Source organism: Myotis daubentonii, chromosome 13 (assembly GCF_963259705.1).
Source record: "Myotis daubentonii chromosome 13, mMyoDau2.1, whole genome shotgun sequence".
In the NCBI taxonomy this organism is placed as follows: domain Eukaryota; kingdom Metazoa; phylum Chordata; class Mammalia; order Chiroptera; family Vespertilionidae; genus Myotis; species Myotis daubentonii.
The window spans coordinates 16,910,178-16,930,395 of NC_081852.1; the positions used below are offsets into that span (position 1 = coordinate 16,910,178).

Here is a 20,218-nt window from a genome sequence, read left to right on the forward strand (position 1 = left end):
GTGGTGTCCTGGCAACCTCACGAGAGGGGCTGTCATGCCCCATCTACAAAGGGAGAAACTGAGGTGTGCAGTGATCATCTACAGAGGGAGTGAGTGCAGAGCCTGAACCCAAAGCCTGCTTGTCAGACCCTGCATCTTGCACTTTTACCCACGAGCCTGTGACTCAGTGCTGCTGCGACCATGGGACCCGGATGTGATACACTGAGGAAGACCAGAGCCAAGATTTCTCCCCATTAGAATCTTTCTCTAGGGAAAGTGTCATTTAAACATAATTCTGTGCCTAGCTTTCCATCCTATTACCATTTATTCTGATTCATACAATAAATAAACAAAAGTTAGAAAAGAATTGTTACCCAAAAAGTTACTTTTAGGTTGCAAACTATTCTAGGAAAGAGAATTAGCTGCTGGTACTTTAGGAAGGAATCAGAAAGAGGAAATCGAATCGATTCTTTTCCTAAAAGCACAATAATTATTCTAGAAATCACCAGTGCTCTCTTCCCCCACCACAGACTTTCCCCCACTGTTACTTGCTCTGCAAAACTGATCACTAAAGTCAAGATGGGAATGGAAATTAATTTGTCTTTAAATTTTAATAAGTTAAAGGCATCTCAGTGACACAGCCAATCAGTCTGCAGGCGCGTGTGCCGGAGGAGTCCTTGAGGAATCCTCAGACGGAATAGAACACTGCACCCGGGGCTGCATCTGCAGAAGCTGATGCGCGGGAAAGACAGCTGTTTAGGAGGGGAAAGGGAGAACGTGGGCATCCCAGCGCCTCAGACGGACGCAGAGCAAGTCTTTGTCAGCTGCTTGCTGGAGGCAGCCCGCAAACACCCCACGGGGGGTCGCCTTTGTATTAGCATGGCTTGTGGGGTGTCTCCCCAGATTCAGGGCTGGGGACACCAGCCACTACCCAGGCAGATCTCGGGGCAGGGTGTGGGCTGTGCCTGCCTGCGGGTGAATTCTTGGCTCTTTGCCTCTGCTGTTCTCCCAGTCAATTGCTCTTCCCTCTTAATAGGTTGCTTTCTTTTCCTTGTGGCTAAACTTACCACCCAGCATGGCTAATCCTGGCTACTCATCCTTGAACTATGCCCGTCTCTCAAAGGGCTTGGCTACCAAAAAACACTGCAGGGTGTTTTTCGGTCATGATTCTAAAACTATACCAAAGGACTGACCAGCACTGTCCGCTCGTCCTCCCGCAGCCTGCCATGGGGCAAGCCTGCCGGAATGCACTGCCCCCCGGGCCTCAAAAAGTTGGTCAGGGGGAGCAGTCCCTTGAGTCCCACGGCCCCACCCCCAGACCCACCCTCAGCTTCTCCCATGCTTTCCTTCCCAGCGACCTCACTGTTCCTCAACCACTAGCCTGCTCTGCCTCTGTTTTCGCTGGCGGTGTGTAGTTTTTTGAGCTAATTCTTATTTATGCTTTTTCTAGTGAACGATACTAATGTTCAATTTCTGGACCAAGACGATGACGATGACCCCGACACAGAGCTGTACCTCACGCAGCCGTTTGCCTGTGGGACAGCATTTGCCGTCAGCGTCCTGGACTCTCTCATGAGTGCGGTGAGTGGGTGCGGGATCCGGGAGTGGAGGCCTCCCGGATGAGGGGTGCGGGGCTGGAGCCTGAGCGGCCGTGGAGCCTGGAAGGGGATCCCGACGTTCATCGAAGTATCAAGCACATAAATGTTGATTAAAATTCTTGAAGGTTCAAGGAAAGCTATGAATAAATATCGGTGGACACTCGACCTGGTCTCAGGTTCAGAGAGAGATTCCATAAAGAAATAATACACATTTTATTTCAAAGTCTGAGCAATAAAGAGGGGAGATTTTGTGAGGAACAGGGTCCCCTAAAAAGGAAAGCAAGTGCAAAGGCCTTGGGGTGGTTGAACCTGACATTCTCAAGGAAGCCAGAGAAAGCCTGTGTGGGTGAACCACAGTGAGAGGGACGAGGGGGGGGGGGGTTGGAGGGGGCGAGGGAGGGGCAGAGGGAAGGAAGGTTGTTTTGTGTTTTTTTATCCTCATCCTAGGACATGCGTAGAGAGGGAGAAGGAGAGGGAGAGGGAGAGGGAGAGAGAAGGAGAGAGAGAGAGAGAAATATCAATGTGAGAGAGAAACATCCATTGCCTGCCTTCCATATGTGCCCCAACTGGGGATCAAACCTGCAACCCATGTATGTGCCCCGAACAGGAATTGAAGCAGCAACTTTTGGGTGTAGGGGATGATGCTCAACCAGCTGAGCCACCCAGCCTGATGGTCTTTTTATTTAAAGAGCGATGAGGAGGCATCCAAGGGTTTGGAGCTGGAAAGTGCTGTGATCAGCTTTACATTCTAAGCAGTGGTTGGCAAACTGCGGCTCGGCAAACCGCGGCTCGCGAGCCACATGCGGCTCTTTGGCCCCTAGAGTGTGGCTCTTGCACAAAATACAGCTCTTCCACAAAATACTGACTCCTGCGCATGGGCCACGAAGTTTCAATCGCACTGTACGTGTGCACCCGCACGTGGTATTTTGTGGAAGAGCCACACTCAAGGGACCAAAGAGCCGCATGTGGCTCGCAAGCCGCAGTTTGCCGACCACGATTCTAAGGGGTCTGCCTGGGTTGGGGTGTGGAGGATGGTTCAGGAGGCAGGATGGCAGCAGGAAGTCTGAGTAGGAGGCTCTCATAGCTCAGACTAGGATAGGGCTGCAGAGAGGAGGGGGTTGTGTAGATATCAGCGGTGATTGTTGGTAAAATTGAAAGGACTTGGGAAGAGATTGAATATGAAGAGAACAAAGTGCCAAGGGTGACTCCTAGGTCAGTGCCAGTCACTGAGACATAAATTGTGCGTGAGGCCCAGGCGTGCGGACCTGGCCCCGACTGTTCTTTGCGGCAGGGAAGGACTGGAGTGGTGGCAGAGGTGGGCTGGCCAAGGGACCAAAAGCATCTTTAGTTTCTCTATAACAATGTGCATTGTTTTATTCACTTTGGGGACTAAAAGCAAAGAGCAATTAAAAAATAGGTCTCAGCTAATGGAGCCATCCTGAACTATAAAAGCAGACATTTGAATCGATCATAACCTGCGGACTGTGACATGTTCCCACTGAGAGTCTTTATTTATTACATAGAAAAGGCTCTCTATTTTGGAATTCTCAAGTTCGCCATTTTTGAAAATGCAGCCATAGGCTGGATAAACAATGACCTTTGGAGAATCCATGAAGAAGAGTTTTATTGAACACATTAAGATATAAACATAGCTCAGAGAGATTTTATACACATACATTTCTTAGAGAGCTTAAGAAGGCTATTCCCCTGAACACGTTATACAACGGATATGTTAATTATGCGTTATTCTCATCTATTCATCAAAGACTATACCAGGACCTCTATTTGAAGAAAAAAAACAGCATAAAGCTTTTTAAGGCTTATTTAGGTTATTGTCTATTCCTGAATGTGGTCCAACTGCAAGTATATCTGAGTTAAAAATCAGAATTATGGATTTAAAAATAATTATGAAACAGCATTCATCTGAATTAAGGCTGACTGGGCTCCGTGCCACACAACCGCTTTCCAAGCCAAGAAGGAGAGGAAGTGGTCCCCGGGGAAGGGCTCTCTTGGTCTCCCAGGCTGTGACTTCCTGAGGCCTGAGGATCCTGAGCCCGGCCTTCCTTCCTGCTGGTGACGGGGGCTCAGCTTGGGCAGCCGCCTTCAGCAGGCTGGGACGGATGATAGAAGCTGGAGGACGTGCTTGTTGCACTACTGTATTCTCTGCAGTGGTTCCTCTAGTCTCCTGATTCAGTTTCCAGCAGATTTCTGTAATTCGTCTCTTTGAAAATGTCATTTTACTTCTGATCCCAATTAGAGAGATTATAGAAGGCTGTTCTCACTAAGAGATAATTAAGCTGTTGTTTTTTTTTTTTTTTCAGAATTGCAAATACATTATTAAATATTTTAAAATTCAAATTTATAAATTATTTATGTTTTGACATACCAGACATTCAGTATATGCCAGGCAGAACCAGATTACATCATTTTCAAGGCCACTTTTTCATAAATTATTAAGAATTTCAAAATGGTGGCAGCAGGGTATTAAACCAAGTGAGGGGCGCTTCTGAGCATGGACTTTGGGCAACGACACAGGCCACACACCCATGAAAGCAGCCCTGGGTTCAAGGAATAAAACTGATTTTGAGCCTCAGAGAACTTCAGTTCTATATAGCCAAGGGGACACATGTTGGCCATGGGGTGGGGGTGGGGACATATCTGGATTGAGCTGCACAGCTATCTGTCTACTTTATCACTGGGGAGTTAGTTCTTGGAAACTCAGATGAGAAATCACAGTGAATTGGTTTGAATTTAAAAAAAAAAAAAAACATCACTAATCTCCTTTGAAAAGTGAACTAAAGTGTTTGGGAAAGGATGGCTAAGGCATGTGTGCCTGCCGGTCTGTGGGCAGCTTTTCCTCTGAATTCCAGCCTTGGAAACAAGGGATCGGGAATCTAGTGCCTGTCATGGTAATTCCCAGCAGCAGCAGCTTTTATGGACGCCCAGAACTGTTCAGGCATGTCAGCTGTAGTATCTGATCTGTTGGGCAAAACATGAATAAACTTAGTCTAAGTGATGAAGCAAGACATTCTTAACCGATCCACTGATAGTAACTTTTCAAATAATTAACCCAAATGCCAATGATTCCAGGCCTTGCTAGCATTGCCGAGTGTGAACAAGTTTCACAGTGAGGTCTTGAATTGGGTCCTAGTTCAACAGATCCAACTGGATCTATACCTTCTGATAAAATCTTACCTGTGATTTCTTTGCATTCCACTCCAACCCTAATTAATTAGAGAGAGAGAGAGAGAGAGAGAGAGAGAGAGTCAAGGACTAAGACAGGGTAGACAGAAATATAAATTGAGAAGGTGAGACTCCTCCAAGAAGCAGGAGCCAGAGGTAAGCTTCTATCACGGGCATTCGCTTACAGGCAGCGCCGTGACATCCACACACACATCTCTTTAGATGATGATCTCCCTTTCCTAGCACACCTCCCAGAATTGCCATTTAATCACACGTCTAAACATCTCCTGAATATTGTCCTTTGTAACTTCACTCCTGCTGCTTACTGCTTCATTTGTTAAAAGAATAATGTTTTGATTCATCACAGGCAATCCTGGAACAGATAGGGATGTTGCAGGCATGGCCTCATGGTGTTATACTACAAATCAACAGCAGAAACACGTGGCAAGAGGGAATAATTATGCTGATGGGTTCATGCCTCTAAGAAGATCACAACTAAAAATTGTATTTTTCAGAACACCAGCTTGCTGCACACACACACACACACACACACACACGCGAAAGGAGCCCTCTCTGTAGTTACAGCTGAAATGGGCACACTTAGATTTCTTTTCCACACCGCTACCACTTCCCCCTAGCCTCATCCTGGATTTGAATTCCACCAGGACTCTTCCTAGAAAAAAAAAGTCATGAACTCAAGAGCCAAACTTCTTGAATGCTGTTCCCATCACCCCAATTTACTATCTCTGTTACCTTAACCTCTCTGTGCCTCCGTTTTCTTATCTTTAAAATGGGGTGATAATAGTACCTATGTCATGGGACTATTGAGGTGATGAAATGAGATAAGGTTGTAAAGTGATTAGTGCAGAACTTAGCACATGACAAGCTCTACATGTACTTGTTGTTATTAAGCAGTACATTTGGGCTTATTAAATGCCAGGCTGTGAAGAAGAAAGATGAAAACCCAGCCCTCACCTTGTCCCAACCTTCATTTTAGTACAAGCAGCAGTAACCAAGTCAGTACATGAGTACCATCAGGGAGGGATGGCTGATTTGAAGCACATGAAATAGTTTCAGTGGATATGGAGACCTGTTTTAGCCAAAGTGGTCAGAATCATGCTGTCTCAGGCAGTAACTTTGACACTGAAAAATCAGAAGAGATGGGGGAGCCATGTTTTCCCAGACAAAAGAAAGGCAAGGGTTAAAGAGCAATGATGAGCTGGGCTTTGTTTGTCTGAGGGGGTGAGTGAAGAGCTCAGTGGTTGGAATGTGGTAGACCTGGGAGAGGGATACCAGGATGCAGTCAGACAGGCCAGGCCATCGGCCACACCACGCAGTCTGAATACAAAAGGCCCCGTCTGGTCAAGTGCTAAGTCTGGGCTTAGCCACTTCAGTCTTGGTTAGAGGCTGCTCCTTTTGGATATTCCCGCAGCCTTAGAATGTGACCTTGGGAAGCTGGACGCACATGATCGACTCTCTTAATTGTACTTGCATGAAGGGCCGAACCCCTGAACTGTGTGTGTCATGGAGAAGACCAAGTTCTCGGTGAGCCCAGGCTGACCCAGTGCCGTGTGAAGTGATGCCCATTAACAAATGACTCCTCCATCCTGGGCAGCAAAGCCAGGGCGGTGTCAGCGTGGCAAACAGTAGTACGTTCTGTTGTCCTCAGAACATGCCACTCTGTCACATTGGAGCAGGCAGGCCCAGGGTTGGAAAAAAACACACCAAATAGTTCTCATCGCTCATGAAAGAAAAATACTAAAAATAAAATCCACACCATGAAAACTAGGAAATATAAAAAATGGCAGCTATGACATGGAAAATGACAATTTTAGAGCAATTATAAACGAAAGGCAAAGTGCCATTAAAGTTAAGGCAATGTTATTAAAAGATGTGTTAATTTTCAGTTAAATTTTCTATAAAAGACCAATTAGTTTAAAAGCCTTGACAGCATTACTGTGAAACATAAGCTCTGGTAATTATGCTGTGAAAAAATAAAAAGAGGAAGATGCTCCGACACATTGCAGACACGGGCAGACGGTGTCCGCAGAGCGGCTAGATGGCGCTGCGGGCTCAGAGTTCCAGGTTGCAATCAATGGTCCTTCCCCAGCATTTGTTGGTTTCCTCAATGCCCACTACTTGGTCTACTTACAAGACCTGAGAATCATCAACATTTAGAGGCCAAGGGGCCACACACATGACGTGGCCCAGCTCTCTGGTATCAGAGAGGAGAACACGGAGGCACAGAGAGGGGGATTTTCTACATTGGTCGCGTTGCTTGTTGGTTGTTCTTTTTATGAACTACCTTTTATTGAGTTTTCATTGTGCATTAGAAGTTACACAAATTATCTCATTTAACATTATCCTATAAGCTGGGTTTGTTTTCTTTCATTTGTGTGTGGGGGGGTTTTGTCCTTTAAAAAAAAAAAAATCTTGCCCTAACTGGTTTGACCCAGTGGATAGAGCGTCGGCCTGCAGCCTGAAAGGTCCCAGGTTCAATTCCGGCCAAGGGCATGTACCTTGGTTGCGGGCACATCCCCAGTAGGGGGTGTGCAGGAGGCTGCTGATGGATGTTTCTCTCTCATCTATGTTTCTAACTCTCTATCCCTCTCCCTTCCTCTCTGTAAAAAATCAATAGAATATATATTTTTTTAAAAATCTTTTTATATGGATGATAAATACAAGGCACAAGAAAAAGAACAAAAAGTTAAGAAAAATTTCCATTGTTATAGTTATTGAATGGCAAATCAGGGAATGAAAACCGTACTAGATGAGTTCCGCAGTCTGTACATCAGGGGTGCCACGTTGCCTGACCATGGTAGTGGGAAGAAGGACTCCCAAGTTCCTTAGACTCCTTAGGTCTCCTGATTCCAGGCACTGAGCAGGACCCCAGTTCCTCAGTTTCCATAAGCTCCCCCATGTCCATGTGACACAGGATATGCCATAGCAGAGGCCTCTGCCCAGAGCATCCCTGGAGACTAGTATGGCAGGGCTGGAGGTTCTGGGCAAGATCCCTCCTAAGGCTCCTAGGACAGGTGTGGTGGACAAGGCCATGGTAAGGCCCAGAGAAGACCACCAGTACCAAGCATCACACACACACACACACACACACACACACACATCTTACAGTCTTCCCTTTAGAATTGTTTTGTCAATTCTAGCATTTCTGTTAACCCAGAAGAGAATTGTGCCTTCTGGGTCAGGCGACCGTAGAGAGGTTGTTTCAGCTGGCACATCCTCTACATGAATAAAGTCTTAGACAATTGGCATTTGAGGTCCTAGCACCAGGTTCACTGCATGATGCTGAAATAGCCACTTCCTGGACAGAAAGACCACTGTATGCTCTGTGAGTGATCACCTAAAGTTTTTGTGACTTCCAATGGGACCAACTGGATATCCTTTTCCAGGGAAAGCACGGTCTTTCCACCAAGTTGCTCACATCACCGAGACCTTGACACATGCTCAGAGCACACCCATATGCGATGCTCAAGGTACTTCTCTGCAGATGAGCACAGAGGCATCGCAACAGGAGCCAGAGTGCTCTGCTACGGAAAGGCATCATTATTCTCTGCCGTAGCAGGCGGTGCTGCCCGCAGCGCTGCTCCTTGATGCCTGCATGGAGAAGTCAAGGACAGAGATCTGGAACAGACACATTGCCAGCTCAGAGGGCAGAGAATTGTGTCCAGAGCTGTCTTACAGAGTTGATCAGACACGTATGAAACCCTGCAACCCACCCTGAAATTATACTCAGTGATAATTTTGAAAGTGACACACTCTTAGAATAGCACACAATTACAGGCCAAACCAAGACCCAGGGATTAGTAGATGCTCAATAAATGTCAGCAACTGATTGATAAAAAAGATTACCTGGTTTCAGTATAACTGATTTCAGCACAGAAGGGGAAACAAGTCCTAAAGATCAGACAACACAATCACCTTTCATGTTGACCTTCTAGACTTATCGTTGCAAAGCAGAACTTACAGTGCTATTTGTTTAAACATCATTGACTGTATTTTTATTAGAAAAGTTATTCATACTCAGTGTGGAAAATTTGAAAAGCAGGGAAACATATAAAGAAGAAAATTTAAATGAACCAAATTCCCCAAACCTCAATGATAAGCATGGTTAATATTTTGGTATATCTCCTTCCAGATGAGTAGGTAAATCCAGTTTTATATCCAATTTTCATTTGTTTGTTGACTATTTGAATTTCTTTTGGGGAGAGAGAGAAATGCTTATTTAAGTTTTTTTGTCCATTAAAAAAAGAATGATTTGTCTTTATGTTGATGAATTATAAGTTTTTAAAATATATTCCAGATACTGGACCCTTATCAGATATATAATTTGCAAATACTTTCTCTTATTCTATAGGTTTTCTTTGAACTTTCTGGATAGTGTCCTTTGATATACAAAATACCTTTAATTTTTATGAACTTCGGTTTATCTTTTTTCTTCTCTTTTTTTGATTATGTTTCAGGTATAATATCAAAGAATCCATTTTCAAATCAAAGGTGATAAATATATATTCCTGTGTTTTCTTCTAAGTGTTTTGTAGTTTTAGCACTTATATTTAGGTCTTTGATCCAATTTGGGTTAATTTTTGCTTATGATGTGAGGTAAGGATCCAACTTTATCCTTCTGCCCCAGTTGTCGTAGCACCATTTGTTTAAGGGGCTATATTCTTTCTCCAGAATGGTCTCGACACCCTTGTTCAAAATCAGTTGACCATACCTGTACGAGTTTATTTCTGGGCTCAATTCTACTCCAATGATCTATATGCCTATCTTTATGCTAATACCACACTGTCTTGATTAAGTAACTTTGTAGTGTATTTTAAAATTAGGAAGTGTGAGGCCTCTAACTTTTTTTTTTCATGATTGTCTTGGCTTTGTGGCTGTTTATTATTTCATATGAATTTTACAATCAGTTTATCCATTTCTGTAAAAATGGTATTTCAGATTTTTCTAGAGATTACATTGAATATGTAGCTTGTTTTGTGGAGTATTGCCATCTTAACTATATTAAATCCCCCAATTCATGAGCATGGGATATCTTTCCATTTATTTAGATTTTCTTTAATTTCTTTCAGCAATATTTTATAGTTTCTGAGTACCAGTCTTGTATCTCCTTGGTTAATACTTATTACTAACTGTCATATTATTTGTAATGCTTTTCTAAGTAGGACTGTTTTTAAATATATGTATATTTTTATTGATTTTATAGAGATAGGAAGGGAGGGGGAGAGAGAGAAACTGATGTGAGAGGAAAACATCCATGGGTGCCTCCTGTACACCCCCTACCGGGAATCAAGACCGGAACGTGGGCATATGCCCTGACCAGGAATGGAACCAGCGACCTTCTGGTGCATGGTGATACTCAACAGACTGAGCCACACTGACCAGGGTGCATGCTTGGGTTGCAGGCTTGATCCCAAGATCTTACATAAAATATTGATTAGCTTATGTGAAGTAAACTTTCTGATAATCTCAACTTTGACTTGTTAGTATTAGGTACTCTCTATTTTTTAAAAATAGTTATTATGATTCCAAAACAATTTTTTTCTTTTTCTTCTTCCAATATTGACTCATTTAACCAGTCCAAAGAATGCTTTTTCTTTACATCTGAAATACTGTGGTTCCCTTTTAAAAATACTCACATTGGCTCTCCCCCCCCCCGCCCCTCCCCCCCAACATCTGAGCCAGGAGACATCTCTTTTTCAGTATACAAGATCATGGTGTGCTGTTGTCCACCATGTGTGCTGTTACACTCCCCCATTGGCCTTGCTCTGGATGGGTGATTACAATGCAAAGGCTCTTGCTAAAGTTCTGTGTCCAGCACTCACCCATGTAATATGCAGCAGGGCCCAGGAGGGGTCTCCTGCTTCTAATGTGAGGCTATCTGGCAGTGGGGACGAGTATGTGCCTTGGAAAACTTTGGAAATGTTTGTACATGTGCCCTGAGCCACATGATGGCCTGTCTCCCATTGCTGCAGCCATGTCCTAGGATGCAGTCCCCCCCCCCCACTCTGACCCTCACTGTGCCACTCCAGGGCCTAAATGGGGTCTAAATTGGGTTTTAGAATAGAGTCGGGCTAAGAAGTGCAGATTCAAGGATGAAATGAATGGCTTTGCTTCCCCTCCCCACCCCCGCAAAAAAAAAGTAAAAGACTTATAAAAGGGAATGAGCTGACTGTTCTTGTCATCATAAAGGCCCGAGTCTCTGATATCAGAGCTTCCTGTACGCACTTGTCCACTAGTAAGTGCCTCACATGTTTTGGTTATACTGTCCTTACACCACTCTATTATTACATTTTACAGATCATGAAATGAGGCAAAAAAGTGATAAGTAACTTTTTCAGGTCACCCAGTTACTGAGTGGTGAGGTCAGCATTGAATCCACAGCCTGACTCCCCTCCTTTAACCACTTTATGTTATCTGTCTATCCATCCACCTACCCATCTGTTCATCCATCCACCTATCCATCCATTTATCCATCTATTCATCCATCCATCCATCCATCCATCCATCCATCCATCCATCCATCCATCTATCAATCCATATACTTACCAATCTATCCAGACAGATAACTGATATAGACATGTACCATTATGTACACACACACACACACACACACACACACACACACACACACACACACACACCAGCATCCTTTCCTCCTTTACTCATCCTTGTTTTGCCTCTACCCTGCACAGCTGAGCTCTGGTAGAGGATACATTCTCCTCTGGGTCTGACTGGTTCTGAATAACACTCCTAGTTTCCTTTGATCTTGGAATTTTGTATCATGTGGGTATTTTTGTGAATATTTCAATGAGGAAAATGAACTCAGTCCCACTAGCCCTCATAGAATTATTTGCATGTACACTTGGTCTTACGACTGTGCTTATTTTACTAATGGAAAAAGCCCAGAATGACTAGGCAACTTCCCCTAGATGTAGACCTAGCGATGACCCAGCAGGGTGAGAGCCTGTCCTTACCTGGTTTGTTCCCTACTACGTGTAGCCTGGTAAACTGTTTAATGCAGCTGTCTTTCCTAACCTGCTCCCGAAGGTCCGTACATCCTCAAAAGCCACCGGCAATATTTGGTTGGATGTTATTTAGCCTGTTTGTTTTCTTCTTACAGGGGAGGATAGAGTGCAGACCTTTAACTGAGGTTTTATTTCTAATTAGGCTGGGTGACAATTGTCTTCATTTGAGCTTTTATTTGACATCCTTCTAATTTTTTTAAAAAAAACCATTGTTTTACTCTTGACAGACCTGGTATGTGTCAGATGTGAGACAAATGTACACGTAGAGGAAGCTTCTCTAATCAGCTGTATTTGCCTCAGACACCTGAGGTTATGGAAAAACCAAAAGTGCACACACCAGGACATGCACCTCACCATAAACTTCTCCAGCGTATTTAATTGATTTCTGGGTTAGACTGTTTCAAAGCGTGTGATTTGTTGAGCATGTGGCCTTAATGATGCCCTTGGTATCTGCTTCCAACATAGAAATTGTTTTGTGTGGGTTTTTTGTTTGTTTGATATCTTTTAGAGAAAGAGAGAAACATTGAATGCTGTTCCATTGTTCCGCCCATTCATGCATTCATTGGTTGCTTCTTGTGTGTGCCCTGACTGGTGATCGATCCCCTAACATTGGCATATTGGGACAATGATGCTCTAACTAACTGAGCTACCCAGCCAGAGCCAACCAACATGGAAGTTTTGCCATTGTTGGGGGAGGCAGCTTCTAGGCACATGGGCAACAGGGCCTCAGGGGCAGCCCTGCTTGGGTTAGCTACCTGGGCCAGGTGCATTTCGTTACACAGGTAAGCAGTATGTACAGCCCTGGCAACACCAATGATGGGAAACACCAATCATTTCAACTTTAGCCATTTAATAAAAATCCTCTGAATTGGTTTTTAAGTCAGGCTCTCTTGGCAGAACCAAGTAGGAGAGAAAATAATGGAATAATTGGAGGCTGCTGTCTTTTCACTTCCCACATAAAATTATTTGACGAGACAGGCCAGAACTTTAAACAGGAATGCCAAGAAAAGTTGTAATTTGGATGCCAGTTGTCATGGCTTTGGGTGTGTGCTTAAAGGACTTCCCCGCCTCTCTCTGTCTCTTGCAGACATACTTCAATGACAATATCCTTACCCTGATCCGGACCCTGGTGACAGGAGGAGCCACGCCGGAGCTCGAGGCTCTGATTGCGGAGGAGAATGCGCTTCGAGGGGGCTACAGCACCCCCCAGACGCTGGCCAACAGGGACCGCTGCCGCGTGGCCCAGCTAGCGCTGCTGGACGGGCCCTTTGCGGACTTGGGGGTGAGTGCACCGTGCAGAGTCACCTCAGCCTGCTGTCTGCTAGCAGCTTGGTCTGAATGAACTGGGTGCCAGACAGTGGCAAGCTAAGATCTGTTTTTTCTACCTTCTACAGCAGTGGTTCTCAACCTTCCTAATGCCAGGACCCTTTAATACAGTTCCTCATGTTGTGGTGACCCCAATCATAAAATTATTTTCGTTGCTACTTCATAACTGTAATTTTGCTACTGTTATGAATCGTAATGTAAATATCTGATATGCAGGATGTATTTTCATTGTTACAAATTGAACATAATTAAAGCATAGTGATGAATCACAAAAACAATATGTAATTATATATGTGTTTTCCGATGGTCTTAGGTGACCCCTGTGAAAGGGTCGTTCGACCCCTAAAGGGATTGCGACCCACAGGTTGAGAACCGCTGTTCTACAGTAAATAGGAAGTAATGTTTACAGTTTACTGTATATCAGGCCCTGTGCTTTACATGTAATCATTCATTTTGACTCTCAAGGCAGCCCTTAGATGTAGCTTTTATCAGACACTCTAAGGAAACTGAGGCTTGGAGAGACGGAAGACTGGCCCCATCAGGAATTTGCGTCAGGAACCCTGGCTTCAGAGCCTGTGGCTTACTCATTCCCCTGAGGTATCTCCTACTGAGAGACAGAAGACAGCAAGTGATGCCAACATGCAGTCAGTTAACCCAGAGGCCGACCACCACTGTGCTCTATCCCCGTAACCAAGCCCAACTGTACATGAATAGCCCAGAAGGAGCTTTTACAAACTACTCCTGCCATGCCGAGCCACCAGGTTGCTGAGATTTGATGTCTGCATAGGACCCAGGCACTGGTGGATTTCAAAACCCCACCACTAATGATGTGCACCCACTACTACTGGCCAAACAAAGAGCATCTCCTGTGGACCCTTTAATGTCTCTAATTCCAGATGCAGGTCTTCCAATATCTGAGGCTGACTCAGCCACTCTCCTCCACTCCCTCCCTGCTGCAGAGGGGACCAGTGCCAGCCCTCGGGGAGAAGTGTGCCGTCTCAACTCTTATTCCCAGCCCTACTCCAGGGATGCGTTCAAGGGGTGGAGCCACAAGTCTTGAGAACCAATAAACGCACTGCACAAACAATAGTGCCGCTCAAGGAAAGGGTCGCTTTCTCCGCTTCTTCTGAAGCCCTGAAACCGACTTGCACCGTATAATAGTTTGCTTATGGGCAGGGACCTATTAGACTGGGCATTTTTGAAAGGCAGCTTCCACAGTTAGTGGCTCTTTTCACTATCACCTACTTACTGATATTTTTAAAGGACCAAGACTTTAAATAATGGTGAAATCGGGCTCTGTGTGTGTTCTCTGATATGCCTACATGGAAATCCCAATGACAGGGAGGACAATGGCAGTCACTTTATCCCCAGGGAAGTCATTCTTTAGTGCCCTTCCTATAATGATAACACCAACCTGAAGCCACCTGGCTGCCCAAAGCCAGCATTGCCAAGTGAACGATTGAGCTTTAACATTCCACATGGGGCTGCAGACCCCGGAAGGCGGCTGTGAACTGATTAGGACTGTGAATTCCGGTTATTCAGCCCGCAGACCGCCAGCTCCTGGGGAAGCATTTTCTCTTCCACTCTTGCCATCTCTGAGGTCTGTAAATTGTGCTTTTCACACAGTCCTTACCTGGAAGAGTCTGTCACCATAGTACCTGGTGGGGTCTTTTCTTCTTGCAGTGATTTTAATTATCACTCGAGCGGCTTTGACGACACGGTCAGATCACAGTGATTGCAGCCACGCTGCGGCTAAACATAATCACCAACTTGCCGAGCTGGTTTCTTCTCCCCAGCTAACGTGCCTCTGCAATCCTCAAGCTTCACACCCTCCAGGTGAGGGAGAGGTGCCTTCTCCTCCGAGCTCTCGCTGCTACAGTGGAAAGCTCGAGAGAACCGAGGGAAAACCTCCTTATGATCAGCATCTAAAAAAAATCACCGATTTGGGGTGTAGGCTGTTAACCACATCGCCTTTTACAGCCACAGTCCCTTGGCACAGACCCTCCAACTCAGGAGACACCAAAACAAGCATTCCTGAAAAGGCCCGTTCCCCCTGGAACTCTACGTGCAAGCCAATAAAAATGATGCTTCTCTCCATTGTCTGTTGTCTCCCAGGATGGCGGTTGTTATGGTGATCTGTTCTGCAAAGCTCTGAAAACGTATAATATGCTTTGTTTTGGAATTTACCGGCTGAGAGATGCTCACCTCAGCACCCCCAGCCAGTGCACGAAGAGGTAAGTCTACTTCTATCTGCTCTCCCACCGAAATGCAGAGACATAAATGACCCTCCTGCGCCCTGAGGAAGGCAGAGGCCTGTATACATGCTCTCAGCAAGCAAATCACTCTGCTCACATGCGACGCAGCACTGAGTCTGGAGGTTACGGGAAGCTTTTTTCTTTAATTACTAATAGCAGGTGTGAAGACACTGTGGGAAGAATTCAGGTTGTATAGGATAGTTCTACCACCTAATTACAGACGTTTGAATAGGAGCGTCTCCTCCAAACTCCAGCCACTGGAATAATTCTGTTGGTACCTAATGTAGAGATATTTCATGCTGCTAGTATTTAAGGTAAATGATTCCTTTGTCATCTCTTAGACGCTTATATTTTTACTTAGTATATTTTTAATTGACTCACTCATTCCCTTTTATATATTTACTTTAACAAAATTATATACTTATCACCACAAGCAGAAAAATGTATGCGAGTTATATTTTTCTAATATGCATTAAGATAAATTCGTAGCAGCCCCATATTAAAAGGACATCCTAGAATGATCAAAACCAGGGTGTGTACCTAAAGCCCAGGTAACAGTGCTATAGAGTTGAGTGTTTCTCACCCTTGCTTGCATATTAGAATCACTGGGGGTGCCTTTAAAAACAATACTCAGATTAGTCTGACTTAACCTGCCCGGACTGAAAATAACATTGTTTAATGCCCAGAGATTGCTGTGGATAGCCAGGGTTGAGAATGATTGCTGTAGCCAGTGGGTTCTCAAAGTTCAGTGAATATGAGACTCACCTGCAAAGCTCACTAATCCACAAATTGCTGGACCCCATGCCCAGAGAGTCTGATTCAGTAGGCTTGGGGTGCGGTTGCTTAAGAATTGGCATTTTTAAGTTCCCAGGTAATGCAGATATCTCTGGCCTGGGGACCACACTTTGTGATCCACGGCTGTCAATGAAACAGTGATTATTTTTTTAAAAAAGTCATGTCCGGTGTGAAGCAGAGAAAGTCTGATCACACCAAGGAGCACAGTAAAAGCAGGACTGACTCATGGGCGAGGAGGTGTTTTATGTTCTTCATTTAGCCAAATCCCAAGCAAAGTAGCTTTTTAAAAGGCAAAGAGTGAGGAAGGACTAAGGAGATGCTACATTATGGTAAGCAAAGATCCTGTGATGTGTGCCTAGGCCTGTCAGAACGTTCTAGAATGAAAGACACAGTGCAGTCCATGCAACCACCTGCGTGCACTTGGGCTACTCAGGATGGGAAGTAAACCTGACATTGTTGACAGGGGCCCTTAGATCACAGGCAGCACAGTTTGGTTTTTCCATTACCGGCATTGATTCAGCTTCTTGGGATGTCAGGACTCATGGCTGGTCTCCTCTGTTGAGCTAAATAGAGGAAGATTTAGTTCAACTCGGAAGATAACGTTTAAAGCTTGGGACCAACCATCAGTCCACCTTCCAGATGGTCCGGTAGAGCTGGGGAACCAGGCAGAGTCAGGTGAAATCTCCGCCCAGTCCTCCTCACCCTGTGACCTCTCTGTTCTCCCCGGCCAGGTATGTCATCACCAACCCCCCGTACGAGTTTGAGCTCGTGCCGACGGACCTGATCTTCTGCTTAATGCAGTTTGACCACAACGCCGGCCAGTCCCGGGCCAGCCTCTCCCATTCCTCCCACTCGTCCCAATCCTCCAGCAAGAAGAGCTCCTCCGTTCACTCCATCCCATCCACGGCAAACCGACCGAACCGACCCAAGTCCCGGGAGTCCCGAGACAAACAGAAGTACGTGCAGGAAGAGCGGCTCTGATATGTGTATCCACTGCCACCGTGTGTGAAACTGTATCTGCCACTCATTTCCCCAGTGGGTGTTTCCAACAGTAACTCTCCCCGTTTCCGCCTGTAGTCCCCCCTTTTTTTTACACATATTTGCATATGTATGATAGTGTGCATGTGGTTGTCATTTTTATTTCACCACCATAAAACCCTTGAGCACAACAGCAACAAAGCAGAAGGACCAAAAGTTATTTGCGATAATAGGGGGACAATGACCCAAAGGCAGGCTCCAGACCTACGTAGCTCACTGCGGGAACGCGGTCGCAGATAAGCGCAGCGCTGGCGACCCCTGTCACTTAGGCAAAGCAAGTGAACTAGTTAGTGAAGCCGATGTAGAAGAAAAGTTCATTCTGACTTGTCGGGATTATCAGGGTGCTTTGGGTTTTGATTTTGTTCTTGTTTTCCTTCCTTCCTTTCTTTCTTATATATACACAGTCATATACACACACATGTTTATTTGAAACAAGCAACCGAAAAGGAACAAAAACATAGAGAATGTTTCCACTCTCTGGGCCGAAGGATCGCGAAGCTTTAGAAAAGCGTTCCCCATTTGTGTACAAGATGGCTAAGTCTCTGCTTGTTGCAAGAGCACATCTGAGGTTTTTTAGCTACTAACCCAGGGCTTCAGTCCCAGAGCTGGCTTCCTTGGGGAGTTCAGATGAATATTTCTACCCTCACTGTGGAGGAAAGAATCGTATTCCATTTGTGGATCTATCAAATTCTAGTCATTTAATTTAAGTGCAAAGAGGTTTGATTGCATATTAAATTGTTATTCTGTCTCCTTACGCTGCCATATGAATAGCTATTTTTTTTTCTTTCACTTTTGACATTTGGGATGAAAAGCCATATGTATCATAAATATCAGATGTAAGTCATTAAAAACTGCCTTCCTGGGACTTTTACATCTTTTAAAAGGTGAATTACTTACCTTATGTACAGAATAAATAATGCTCCGGAAAGAGCAAGTATTTTTCCACACATTCTCAGGGGACCTTTTTACTCCCCTCTGTTTGATTAGCTAGGGCCCCCATGCCTGGTAGGAGCGAGGGCTGGGGCCATGGTGCCGAGAGAGGAAGATAAAGCCAGCAGCAGATCATTGTTTCTTAGGAGCCAACATGCTAAATAAATCGGAATGTAGGAGGATCAAGCCACAGTTGACTCAACAGAGACAAAAGCCAGCTACCACCTTAAACTGTTGGTACAGCTGCTTGACGCTGGCTGTCCCGCAGCCGAAAGCTGGTGGGAAAAATTCCTCCTCATCAATTTCTTAATCGTAGCCAATTCACGTAGGCCGGCGAAGGGCAGTCATAGACAACTGCTCCTTGTCATTTTGAGCTGGGGAGGAGGAGGAGAGTACAACAGTGAGCCAAACACATTTTGGTATAATAATTTTTTTTCTTTTGTTTTCTTTCTTTCTTTTTGTCAGTTAGTAAGCATGAGAGGAAAGGTAGAAAAATACCCTCTTTTCAGTATACAGTTGTCAGATGTTTTATGCATGCAAATCACGCTTTAGGCAGTGCAGTAGTTGTTAAAAACTGGCCCACTCCACCTTAACCGAAGTCTTATACAGATGGGCTAGCCCTGGGCTGGTAGATACATATTTAAAATGTTTACTTTAAAAAAAAAATCACATCCAACAGAATAGGGGTGGAGGGGAGGAGGAAGATGCCATAGCTGTACCATCTCTGCAAAGGTGTTTTTATGGTGAATGGTTTGGGTTTAGATTTTGGATGCCCTGTTTCCCCAAGCATGGTAGTTTTGGAGATTTGCTTGCTGTGTGAATTGACAAGCACTTTTACTGACAAAAGGGTGAGGCTCAGTCAGAACTTCTATCCCCACACCAAAGGCAGGGCCGTGCAATATCCAAACCAGTGAAGGGGTGGGGCATAATTGCATACATGTATATTAAAAGGCCCTATGAGTGGTTTTTTTTCCAAATTATTTTTGTCCCTAGATATTGATTTATATATTATGTATAACTACCTATCTTTTTATATATAACTATATAAATATTTCTCTCCCTATACACATATATACACATATGTATATATATATATGTATATATATACACACACACACACACACACACACATATGATCTAGTTTGGGATCATGAAGATCTCTTCGTGCCTTCTTTGCAAAGGAGGTTATAAAGTTATGCCCTCAGAACATTTATAACTATAAGAATGTGCCAGTTAAAGTGCTCAACAGGAAATATGACAGTTTAAAAGCATTGTAAAACTCACATAGCTTACTTCTCTCTCTAAAGTGCAACAAGGATGAATAGAATGGGCCAAGGTATGACAATTAATGGTTCTGCATGACCTAGCCACTGCTGGGGGTTTTCTTCTATACCGTTGTCCTTGTGAAAACTTTTGTGAAATTAAAAAAAAGGAGTTATAAATTTTATTCTGTTATTGGTTTGTTTATTTTTATTTATATTGTTCTGTTTGTGGTTTTATTTCTTTTGTTTTGCTTTCCCCCCCTCCCATTTCCCCTCCTCCCCCCTCCCTCCTTCTCTTCCCCCCTCCACTTTCTAAATTGCTCAGCGCAATGAGGCTGTGCTGCTGCTACTGCTAGACCCTTTAGAGTTTATTTTGGTGTTCTTGGGTTTGGGGTTGGGTAATTTGGGGGGAACTTCTCTCCATCTGGCTTGCCTTTAAATTTGCACGTGGCCTCCCTGCCCACCTTGGTACCTTGCTCCAAGTTCAAAAGCATTTTCCCATCAAGAAACCCAGCTTCCTCCACTCCTCTCCACCCCCCCCCCATTACCACCACCCCAACCCAGCCCCCCATCAGTCTGTCCACATCTCTGTGTTTATCTTGGCAAGACCTACTAAATCGAGTGATGATGCCAGGTGATAAACTTTTCTGGAAAATATCTGCAGTGCTCCATTTGGCAAACCTGCTTCTCGGGTAATATTTCATCCTCCTTCTGATTGAAACCAGGAGGGTTATTGATGGCAAAAGCATTGGTCTCGTTTATGTTTAATCAGTGTGACCCCAAAATTAAAACTGTTCACCTGTATG

General features: G+C 44.5%; 1 protein-coding gene across 19 annotated transcripts in view; it reads left to right on the forward strand.

Annotated features, from left to right (window-relative positions):
- Positions 1-20,218, forward strand: part of KCNMA1 (potassium calcium-activated channel subfamily M alpha 1) — a 704,741-nt gene that overhangs the window by 671,007 nt on the left and 13,516 nt on the right. For 10 of the 19 annotated variants that reach the window (XM_059662260.1, XM_059662261.1, XM_059662263.1 and 7 more), the window contains 4 exons: positions 1,430-1,560; positions 12,894-13,088; positions 15,248-15,366; positions 16,914-17,138. In XM_059662260.1, the coding sequence (XP_059518243.1) occupies positions 1,430-1,560; positions 12,894-13,088; positions 15,248-15,366; positions 16,914-17,138 (670 nt within the window). Of the gene's footprint in view, positions 1-1,429; positions 1,561-12,893; positions 13,089-15,247; positions 15,367-16,913; positions 19,598-20,218 lie in introns of those variants that run through there. The other 9 variants (XM_059662259.1, XM_059662265.1, XM_059662262.1 and 6 more) reach the window with 2 other exon arrangements.